Source organism: Stegodyphus dumicola, chromosome 3 (assembly GCF_044657685.1).
Source record: "Stegodyphus dumicola isolate Sdum_Otavi_A_Nest chromosome 3, ASM4465768v1".
NCBI lineage: Eukaryota > Metazoa > Arthropoda > Arachnida > Araneae > Eresidae > Stegodyphus > Stegodyphus dumicola.
In genome coordinates, this window is record NC_140770.1 from 203,227,070 (window position 1) to 203,239,539 (window position 12,470).

The 12,470-nt window shown below is 30.5% G+C and overlaps 1 protein-coding gene across 1 annotated transcript in view; it reads left to right on the forward strand.

Annotated features, from left to right (window-relative positions):
• The window catches only part of LOC118182399 (uncharacterized), a 58,713-nt gene that overhangs the window by 30,306 nt on the left and 15,937 nt on the right, over positions 1 to 12,470 (forward strand). Inside the window, exon 6 of the mRNA XM_035351743.2 lies at positions 201 to 317. Coding sequence (XP_035207634.1) covers positions 201 to 317 — 117 coding nt within the window. The remainder of the gene's footprint in view (positions 1 to 200; positions 318 to 12,470) is intronic.

The following is a 12,470-nucleotide window of genomic DNA, read 5'->3' on the forward strand; positions in this document are numbered from 1 at the left end:
TAAGAAAATTAAAATTTGAAATTTATTTTAACATTAGCATTTAATCAAGGGAGCATTGAAATAATCCAGTTTCTTCTATTACCTATTTTTTTTTTTGTTACCTTTAAACAGTCTCACATTATGTTAAAATTGAGTTGCTTTTATAATTATGCACAGGTTTTATTATGTGTCTATAAAATGTTTAAATTATTATTATTTAGGTTGTTAAAGATTTTCTTATATTAATGAAAAAAGAAGATACAACTCAAATGTTACAAAAGCTTGAATCTTTATTTACTGCTGTTGGAGCAATAATGGAACCTCCAGTTGAAGACTTCGTGAGTTAAAACATATATTTGCTTATATCAATTTATATTATAAACTTTAATTATTTAAAAAAATAGGTGCTTTCATGTCCAGCTCTTAAAATAGTTATAAAAAGTATGTTATGATTTTAATAAGTCCAGTTAGTGTAATTTTATTGTATCCAGTTAGTGTAATTTCATAAAACTATTTAATAATTTTAGTAGTAAACCAGAAATATAGCTTTTTTGATCACCTTAATTTAATCAATTATTCTACTCTAATAATTCTAAACTTGAAACAGAATTTACACATTTTGAGAAGTTGTGAATACTGCAGGTCATGGTACTTTATAATTTCTTTAATAATACAAGTACTTTTAACTGAGTTCCAAAAAGCCTGGAATATTGAAGAATGCATTAAAGCATTTTATTTTTCAGTTTACAAAAGCACTCTATTGTTTAACAATTAAATATGAAATATGGATCAGTTTCTCTCCTTCAGATATTTTCAATTATGTTTATTCTATTTTTGGCATTTTATTCTATATAGCTACAATTAGTCTCAAAATTCACTTTTTGTCTGTATCACTTCTGTGTCCAAATAACTTTTCAGATTGTTGCCAAAGTGTTATCATGATGTATTATATAAAAAAATAATAAATAATGAAGAATCTGTATGTATGCATGTATGTTCCTTGTATTGTGAAAAGACGATGACCCCTAGAGCCACCTAATTTTTAATACACATGATCCTCCTTCTGAGCATGGGAACTTCAAAGCCTGAATTTTGAACTTGTTTTTCAGATATTTTGTACAATTTAATGAATTTTTTAAACAAACTCAGCAATTTGAAAGCGAGAAGTGGCAACACTGTTCGAAATCAAACACTTATCTCCAGCATGCCCGACTTTTGCCACTCAAGAAAATGTAAGATAACTACTATCTTTCAATTTTAACCACAAATTTCGCTATTTGAAAGTAAAATGCTGCCAAATAGAATATTTATCCCCAGACAGCTGCATATTGGTATTCAGTGAAATGTAAGCTATTTAACATATGAATTTAATCTTTCTGTTACTGAGTAGCAAATCAAGTGATTAAAAAGCAATAAATGCAGCTTTAAAAATATTTTTTATCCTTTTAAATTTGATTGATTTAAATAAAAATGCATTTAAATTATGAAATATTAAATATTTTTATGCGATACACTAGCTGGACTCTCTAAAATCATTATATATATTACTTTTTTTATAATAACATTTTAGGCAGCTGTCCACTTGAGTGGCTAATTTTCAAGGAAATAATATAGCAAATGTTTTTAAAAAGAAAAAAAAATATGGCAACCCTTGGCAGTTTGTTGGGAAGTCTTAAAGATATGCCGTTTTTAAATATTTTGTGATTTTTGGTCTCGAATTTTGTGTGGCATAAGTGTAAAGAAAGCAACGTTTTATAATAAAGCTAAAAAGACGAAAAAGGTTGTGTTGGCAGGAATGAATCCAAGAGCAGACTTTGTAACTAGCTATGCTCAGCAAGAGCATAAACCTTAACAAATCCTGTTATGCAGAGCTAAAATTTGAATCCTTTCAGATTTTGTTTCTTTAATTTTTTGTTTTGCTTTTGTTCGTATTGAAGAATTGGTTAATTAAGAGACAGAGAGGTCATTCTGCAGCAATTTCATATATATTATTTGTGTACTAAAATTCGTTTTTTCTTTTATCTGTGTAATGAAGCCTCATGAATCTTTATTAAAGAAAAAGTCGGTGAAAATATTAAGAAAGGAACTTAAAGTGGTATTATCACAAGATATAGGATAGACTGGATAGATTAAACATAATGAATATTGAAGATTTCTCGTACAAATAATTAACACTGGTGTAGTTAGGTAAGACAATTGCATCTAAAAAAAAAATAAGATTGAATATTGTAAGAGTGACCTTTACTTTTGACCAGAAGTATGCACAGTTATCTTATTTTCAAATTTTCCAGATTTTTTTGCTTATGGAAAATTTATGATCCTGGAGATAATTTATTTCGATGAAATAAGTACAAATGCATAGCTATGTGATTTAAAATAATAGAACTGTTACAGTTAGGGTGATAGTGACAAAATTTGAAACTTTCAAACAGCAACACCTATTTTTTGCCTTGCACAAATTAATCCGCACATTCGAAAACCATAAATGATGTTGGAATGATATAGTGACGAAAACTGCCAACATAAAACATTTGAAAAGAAGAACATTGTAAAGGACCTGTGACAACATAGAGAGGAGGATTGTTGACATACTTTGCATATTTCACAAAGATAGATAGTAAAACCACCAATAACAGCACACCTTTTGCAAATCATCGCTTATGGAAAACCTTTAATAAGCAAGGTTGGAAGATTGTTTCTTTAGTCAGGTGTTCGAACATACTAACAAGATGGTAATTACATGAAAACAATGAGGTGAACCAATACAGCTATTTTATTTGAATGGGGAAAATGCTGCTGGAGCAGTGTGAATTTATTGGTAAAATTATAAGCAAAGACAAGGTCCATGTTCCATAAAAACTGTGTGAAATTTGGTAAAAAAATTTGAAGAAACTCTATGCCTGTGTAATAGATTGCGATCTGGAAGACCACTTATTCCTGTTTACAATTACTGCAAGAACTGTTGCTGCAGTTTGGATGTACCGAAACCACAGTTCTCAAGCTTCTGCACTGTGTTCTGTGGATCAATTCCAGCACATCCAGATGTTGCAACCTAGAGATGGGCAACAGCATGTTGACTTTATGAATTTTTTTTGTCATCAGATATGAAGAAGACAGCAGGTGGCCACTGCGAATATTGTGGACGAATGAAGCACATTTCTTAACTGGAAACATAAACTCCAAGAACTACATTCACTGGGCATGTAGCACCTATGCGTTTATACAAAACTAAAGTGACTGTGTGGTGCAGCACTGCAAGCACATTCTTTCTGTCTGTACTTCGAAGAGGTCATTTCCACAGGTATGAAAATGTTCTCCATCACAACTGCTCTGTATACAACAATGTTGCAGAATTACATAATTCCAGATTTTCAGCAGCGAAATGTCATTAATGACATTATATGGATGCAAGATGGTGCTCTTCCACATGCCACCACATATATTCAGCAAGTGCTGCAACAGCACTTTACAGATAAGAGTTATATCCTGTAACTTTACAGGCCACCGCAATTCTGACCTAAGCATATTGTATAATAAGCACATTTTATATATGTACGTATATATGTATGTATGTGTGGGGGTGGCGGTGTATATATATATAAATCTTCTAAAGGCTAATAAGAGCGCTTCAGTATTCATCGAGGTTACCAGTTCTAAATGAATAGCACGTGTTACTGCACAAGTGAATACTAAATGGTAATGTTTATTGTTGGTCTCTTTAGTGAAAAGTATTCGAGAATCTTCTATGCTATGCAACAACTTCAAATTAACCAATCGCAGATTAGCTCTACTTATACCTCAGATTTAATATAAATACTGTGAGCTAATTGCATCATATTCTTTTCTAACTGCTGCTCTGTCAACACTGCGTCGCTTTACCTTTGCTTAAATGCCTGTCATTTTTTTACAAAGCCACATACATAGAAAGTACATAGAATTTTATCATATTTCATTATGATTGAATCATAGAAATTTATCGGTTTTCGTAATGATTGGATAAATATCTACAGAGATGCTTTTATATGCATAGAAATAAAGATCGGGAATTCGTCTAATTCATTTTTGTATCGGCGTCATCTATTTGTCTTCCCAGTCTGCCATTATGCTACAGTGACTATACTTCAAAAACATTAGTATATATATATGTGTATGTATATATATATATATATATATATATATATATACACAATATATATATATATGTGTATATGTATACTTATATACAATACATATATATGTATACAATACATATATCATGCATATACTGTAATTTTGGTTAGAATAGCCACCCTACCATATACACTGAACATACGATAACTGACCTAAAAAAGTGAAAGTTCATCAGATAAGCCAACACCGCTGTATATGCTACAGCAACGAATTCTGAAACATTGCACTTATTCAGTAATTCCATTCCACATTGATGTAATCATCATTGATAACATATATAAAATAATTATAAACAGTAATATGTAAATAAATAAAAAATAAACAAACATCTTACTTGCGAAAAACAAACTCTGCTGATTTCTAATAGACATTATTTTTACGAGTTTGGTAATTTTTTTTTATTACTATAAATTAGCATATTATGAAAAAGAATATATGTAAATTATATAATTAAACAAAATTTTATAATTAAAATAATCTGCATTTATTTATACAAAATATTCAAATTCCAATTTATCAACGGCAGAATTAAATAAACTTAACAAATGACCATCAAGGTCACTTTCATCATTCTGTTCTAAATCACTTCTTTCAACATCGCTGTCTTCATTTTCATTTTCTTTTTCAATGATTTCCAATTTAATGAATGCTGATATGATTGTATCAGCTCATGCTGGGTACCATGCTTTATCGAATCGCATGGCAACCTCCTCAGATGAAGCTTTTCTCATCCATTGTTAATTTTTGATGGAATGGAGTCTGCTTTGCATCAATTCTTCCTACTGTTTCATAGTTCATGCTTGAAAATTCTATTGATGGTGAGAGCCAGTGACTAAAAAATTTTTGTAAGCTCACTTGGCATCACTGAGACATCAGTGCTAAGTTTTATTGCTTTAAATTTTCACATATCCCCTAAATAGGATCACATAGACCCTAGAACAGTAAGTACTTGAGAAAAAGCACCTTTCCTTTTTTTGCTAGATTTCTCTGAGCCAAAATGTCACTTATCTGCACATCTATCGTTTTTCATTGCCTCAGATAATGGCTACTTTAGAGACATTTCCTTTCAAACTATTTTTCTTTTGAAAATTATAAAGGCATTAAATTTTTTTCTTTGGCAGCACAACAAAAAACAAGAGTAAACAATGTCTTTTCATTCTGATTGTTAATCTTTTAACACTGAACTTTTTTATACTGTACATCGTTAGGTAAATGTCATAAAACTGGTATAATTTCCATAAAAGCTAATTTTCATTCATAAAAGTATGTATTCAAGAACAAACATTAATAATTAATTAAATATTAATGAAATAAATAATAGTAATAATAATAATCACAATGAAATTTAATAATCCAAATTTTTGAAGAATTTTTTATATAAATTATTCACATAAAAGTTAACAAAACACACAGTAAGATGAAAATTAAGCTCTGCTAGAAAATCTGTAAGGAGTACTATCAAAATTTAAACTCTTAAAAGATATATTTTGGAGTGCTTAATTATTATTATACAAAATCAGTTTTGTCTCATTTTTCTTTGTATAAATCCACAGAATAATAAATGCATAATCAGACTTTCACTTTGTACATTCCGTATGGACTGCACTTTTGCAGTTTTCCCAAGAATGACTTCTTTTGCAGAGAACTACAAGCTGTTTATTCCATCAAATCACAACTCTTTATTTATCCATCATTGAAGATCAGTAGCTCTTGATACTGATGTTCTACTAGTTTGAGGAGGAAGTGCATATTTTTGGAGATAGGTATTAACAATTTCTCTTCAAAAATCTAGTTGTGATATGTCTTTCTTATAAGAAACCATAGATTCTGGATACTGACATCAATGAGCCAAATAAATATTGGCCACCACCATTGTTTCCCTGTTACTGAAATTCTATAATAATATGAGAAATTTTCATTCATTCTGTCTGTTCCTCTGATGATGATTTTCGAGTGACGTGTGATGCTGGCTCGATTCTAGCAGTTGTAATGCAACAGTAACTGCAGAATTGTCTATCCGTCAAGTAATGGCTATTTTCTTATTCTTGCTTGTTTGAATAGTGCATGAATCACAGTTCATTTTTTTCATCTCTTTTGTACTTTATAAAGGGCATTTTTTTTGTATTCTGTTTTCTCATATTGTTCCCTTATGTCCATGGTTTTTAAATAATTTAGCAGTGAAAGATTTAACAGTGAAAGTTGTCAAAATATAATTTGAATGGCAAGTTTTCTATTTTCAACCAGTTCATTTCTGAAGTCTTTTGAAGAATAGTTTAGATAGGATACAATTACATCCTGGTGGTACTGGCATTGCCAAATATACTTTCAATTTCAGAAAGATATACTTTTGGATCAAAAGCATTTTTGAAAAGTGCATAATTTGTAGTTTGGCAGCAAAGAAACTCTAAAATTTCATCTAGTATAATTTCAAATAGATCTACTACAGGCATATCATTTAACCTAGTATCATGTTCTTGAGATGTGTTCAAATCTTCGTTCTTCCAAACTTTTTTTTTTTTCTTTTTTTAATGGTTTGTGACTTTGTACTCTCATCTTGAAATAAACATTTATTTTCTTGTTCCTGAGTTCTTTCATGCCCTCGGAATATTATTTTGGATTCACATCTGAGTTGCTGACCTGTGAAGTTACCTATGAGACCACCATCAACATCTTCATGTATTAACAGATTACATCTGTAAATACATTAGATTCAGGAGGATCAATAAAACTTCCTTCGATTTCATCATCATCATGTTCAGCTAATGCTTCTTCAAGAGTTAATCCTGTAAACAGGTTATTTTGATAAATATAAAGCATTGCACAATATCTCCGAGTAACATAAAATGTAATTTAATATAACATAATTTCCGGAAGAAAGGCCGCATCCTGCACTCGAGAAAAATGGTGGAAAAAAAAATTAAAATTATGCAGAAACGCCACGATAGATTAAATTGCGCTTGACATTGTCGTAGACCATATAGATGCAAAATCTTTACCTATGTCCTGATATATGACATATCAGTTAAGAAAAATGCATGACATGAAATTATAACTCAAAAATAAGTTAAAAGTAAGAAATGTTGAAAATATATTTACGTTCATGAATATACTTATATTTACTAAAGAAATCCATATTTGTCATACTCATACTGTATTATAAAAAAATGTTGCAATAACGAGATATTAAATTTGGATGACAAGAAAAAATTTTAAATTTTATTTACAAAGGAATTGCAGCAAACTGTCCATCAAATGAAGCCATCAAAATCTGATTCTTGACTATCTGAATTAAAAAGATTTAGTAAATCTTGATCTAAGTCCAAGTCTTCCAGATTGTCACATTCATCCTCTTGGTTTACAGTCTTTTTATCTGAGGATATAATTTCAACTTCTTTGAACACTGCTATTATACACGATGTTTTCACTGATTTCCACGCACTTCCTACCCGCTTTGCAACTTCTTCATAAGATGCTCTACGCATTTTCCCGCTTTTGGTATATGTATGCAATCCTTCAATCATCCAACACTCCCACCGCTTTTTGACTTCAGCTTTGAAGGATTTATTACCTAACAAATCTAATAATTGTCAGGTTTTTGTCAAACCACCATGAATTATTGTTACGGTCGTAGACAGTTTTTGACATCTGGTTTTCAGAGACTCAAGTAAATGAGCATGCATGGAATCCATTATCAATAACCCTTTTGGTTGGAAAAAATATCCCTTACGACACTGATAAACTTTTTATAGCTACTCATGCATGATTTTTTCGCACATTCATCCATTCTTATTTGCACAAATTATTAAGTCATTAGGAAAATCTCCCTTCGGAATAGTCTTTCGTTTAAAAATGATCATCGGCTTTAGCTTGTCACTGTGTGCGACACAAGCTAATACACATGTAAATGACGTTCTTTCATACCCTGTTGTAAGCACAGATACAGTTTTGCACCAGTTTCATCATTAGTTCTGTTTGCAGGATAGTTGAAAGCTAATGGCGTTTCATCTATATTTATTATCTGTGATGGAAGAAATTTTTTTTGTCAATAATATCCGTGACATATTTTAGAAAAGATGCCTTTTTATTCTGCCAGTCCGTTGGTAACTGTTGCTCAACTGTTGTTCTAGTACGCACAGAAATATATTTTTCATAAATCTGCTACACCAGCAAGATCCTTCTTTGAAATCATTTATGTTCATTTGTTTTGCCATAAATTTTGCTTGTAAGCGAATTTTTACAGTCGAAATCGCCATTCCCTTTCCTCGTTGCTTCTTTATTCAGTTTGCAAGGTCGTCCTCTAGATTCGGCCACCTTACAGTACTCTCTTTTGGCTCTTTTCTGTTGTGGCATATTTTTAAGTTCTTCTTTTTCAGTTCTCCAACATCGAATGCATCTCTTGTCCACTTCAAACTCTCGAGCTGTTGCTCTAATACCAATTTGTTCAGCATGTGAAATTACATTAAGCTTAAAACCAGCAGCATAGCTTCTGTGCAGTTTAGGTGCCATTTTCAAAAATTTTCCACTCCCTTCTTACTTAAAAACTATTCAACAAGTACTTGTACCTTAACTGATAGGATCTGTATCTGGAGAATTCCAAGAAAAATCGATTCGTGCTGAAGGGGAAATACGTCAGAATTTTCGTTATTGCAATGCAGGTGGTATCCGTCTTTGAAAAAAAATGCAGTAGATTTACAATGGAAAAGGCAGGAGTGGGGAGAGGATGGGTCTTGGAAGATTCATCAAATGGCAGAGAAGAGAGACTATTCAAACTGATGAGAATGCTGATTTGAAAGAGGGAAGAATGTTATTGGTCTGAGATCCCGTTTAGGGTGAATAAGGCACATAGGTGGTCCGTTCAAGGGAAAGAATGTAAACAAAATAAAGTCTGCAGAAAGCAACTGAGTGGTCTTTTGTGTGGGAACATCACCAATCTACAATGACAAGGCCATCCAAACTATGTACAATATCAGGGTCATTCAAACTATGCACAATGGCATCACAGGAAATATTTTTTTTAGTGCACCTAAGTGCCGCATGGGTAGAAATGCCGCACCTGCTGAAACTTTAAGTTTTAAGCATGTAAATGCTATGGTGTTTCTTCCAGAAATTACGTTAATTATCTTCATTGTTTTAAATTATTATCTTACTGTTTTTGAACTTTGTAATATTAATTTATTATGATAAACTGACACTAGATTAAAAACAACTTATTTTTAAAGTGTAATTAATATCATGAGCATAAACAAATAAATATACATCTAAAATAAAATATAAAGTGTAGTATGTTTCGGATAAAAAAAGAGTATTTTATACTTTTGAAACCGAGCTATTTTTAACTGTTTTATAAATTACAAGCATACTACAATCATGTTCTAAAAATTAAATAATATTTACTAAAATACAAGCAAATGGATGCTTTTTGTTGGAAAATGATACCATTGCTGCTGCACATTCGCATTCTTTTGCTCCTAAAAGGAAAATTATTTGTTTCAAACAAATTATATTCGTGAACTATAAACTTTCTGCTTGTTAAAAAATGAACAGCGACATTTATGAGGCAATGAAAATGGGAAAAGAATCGGCTTACCTTCGACGAACTGCCATTTTTTGCTTCTTCCACAGAAAGTGATATTGAAAATTAAATTGAAAAAAATAATTCGGAATTAGAAAAAAAAGGTGTCTGTCTGACCAGCAGATGTAAACAGTGACTTTTCAACAGTAGGAAAAAATTCATTTGAAAGAAATATGATTTTAATTCCGCCCTTTAGTGGCGTTTTCTTTACATCTGTTTTCCATGTCCATTCGCTCACATTCAGCATTAACAGGTTGACATTGAAACTGTTTCTAACCTATTGAATGAACATTTCTGCTCAGAGAACAATCAAAAGTAAATCCATCAAATCATAAATTTAATTATTTGTGCTCTATTCAAATTTTGTTCTTTAATTTTCTTAGATGTGTACTCAAAAAAAAAAAAAAAAAAAAAAAAAAAAAAAAAACCGGAAAGCAACTTTTTTTCAAGCCAGTCCATGGGAAGCTTCTGACCAACTGTCATTTTAGTCCTGATGGATAATTTATTTCATTTCATGAACCTGAAATAAAAGTTAAGTCCTCCAACAAAGTTTGCAATGCTTATTTTTTGAGTAATTACTTTTGCTTGAGTAATTACTCTTTTCTCTTTGCTCTGTTGTCCATTTCTGTAAATTGCCTTCCGAAATAGGCCAGGCTTTGATGCTGGTCTGACAAGATTTTTTAAACTTAGGCATTTTTCTAATTCTTCTTTTTTGGTTTTCCGCCACCAAATACGTCTCTTGTCAACTTGAAACTCTCTAGTTGCAGCTCAGTTTACAATCTCTTGTCAACTTGAAATTCTCTAGTCGCAGCTCAGTGTCCCATTTCTATTGCTTTCTTCACTACCAAAAAAGGTTGTTGTCAAAAAAGGCAGATAAAACTACAGATTTCAACAGAAAGAACATAAATTATGGTGTTTTTACACCATGCGCACCCTAACGTAGTTAGGTGAGTTTCACGTGAGTTCAAACTTAGATTAAAACTTTTAAAAATTAAAGCATCACTATCATAAACAAGGGGAGGGGACGTTGAAAATCAAATAATTTTCAATTTACATGGACAGAATCCAAAAGATGTAAAACAGAAGCATTCTAACATATGAAAATATACTAAATGAAGATTTGATCAAAACAATATATAGAATAAAAGTAAAAAGAGTAATTAGTTCTTAATATGTGTAACATTACAGTAGCAAAAGTTACAGAAGTTAAAAATTTCTACTTTTAGATTTTAGATTATTTTTGATATATATAAAACTTATTTTGATGTGTGTATGTAAAATATAAAATATCTATCTTTCAAATAATAAATTAGTAATTGCCCTTTAACTCCTGCCTTCATTCTAGAAATAACAGAGCAATAATTTTTTAAACTCTGCAATTGTGAAACGCACTTATCGATGAAATCTGAACCCAACATTTGAACATTAAACTGTCATGTGATCTGAAATGGAATTCGGTATAAAAAGGTAATTGTATCGCAACTCCCCCCTCTTTCACTGTTCTCTTCTGCTTCATTTCACTGTGTCGCTTCGCCGCTAGCCATGCAGTGATTTTTTTCCAATTTCGTCCATTGTTTAAGAAAGCTAGTGATGATGTGCATTATCATGGAATAAAATTGTCTCCAAATCGCCACGTCTGGAAGTTTTTTGGTTTATGCATCCGTGTTTCTAAATATGCAGTAAAACCTCACCAACACCAATCTATTGCAACTTACTTTCCACCAAGTCATCTTATTACATATATATATTATATCATAAGAATAAATTGAATTTAATTAAAAAATTAAATTTAAATACATATTTAATTAAATATTCTACACAAATTTGTAACCTATTTCTTTTTACATTTGAATATAAATCCCAACTCAGTTTAAATAAAAATGAATTAAAGCTATTTGCTCATACTTTTAGATACATAGATGATATTATAACTTTCAATAATAATTCTACTTTTGAGCAATTCAAAATTTACCCAAATAGTTTAACACTTAATAAAACGAATACGAATCAAGATACTATTGAATTCCTAGACCTGCAAATTATTAAACACAGCAAAATTAAATTATTTGATAAAAGAAGGAATTTCCATTTTCTTACTATTAAACTAATTAATTGGAACTCTAATATCTCTAGAAAAGTAATAGAAAACACGTTTCATAGCCAAATTATCAGAATAAAAAATATATGTACTGAAAATGACGATTTAAAGGAAGAAATTATAAAACTAATTAATGTACAAGTTGATAACCAAGTACCACCAAAATTTATTAATTTATATACTAAAAAGGCAGGCCTTAACTTTACTTTATAATTTTTTAGCTCTTTTGGATATGATAACATTACCTTAAACCTTAGCTGGAGGGTAATGAAGGATATAAAAGAGTAGAGAAATTATTGTAAATTTTTATTGTAAATATTTTGTAAATATGTATATTTAATCAATACTGGATTCTTTCCTTTTACTAATAAAGGGCCAACTCTTTTCAAAAGTCTGAATTATAGCCCGAATTGAGTGAAGATTTTAATCTTCTTCTTCTAATTTTCCATACTTTAGCCAGTATTTAGTTAAGTTTTGATATACCAATTAAAATCAAGTTCATTAAACTTTTAATATTTTCTTTCATCAAATTTAAGTTTTATTTAACTTCCTAAAGGAATTTTTGAGAAATTTCTGGGAATTTTTAAAGGTTTTTTAAGGACTTCATTTCAAAAAAATTTGGGGAAATTTTACTTTAAAACTTTAATATTA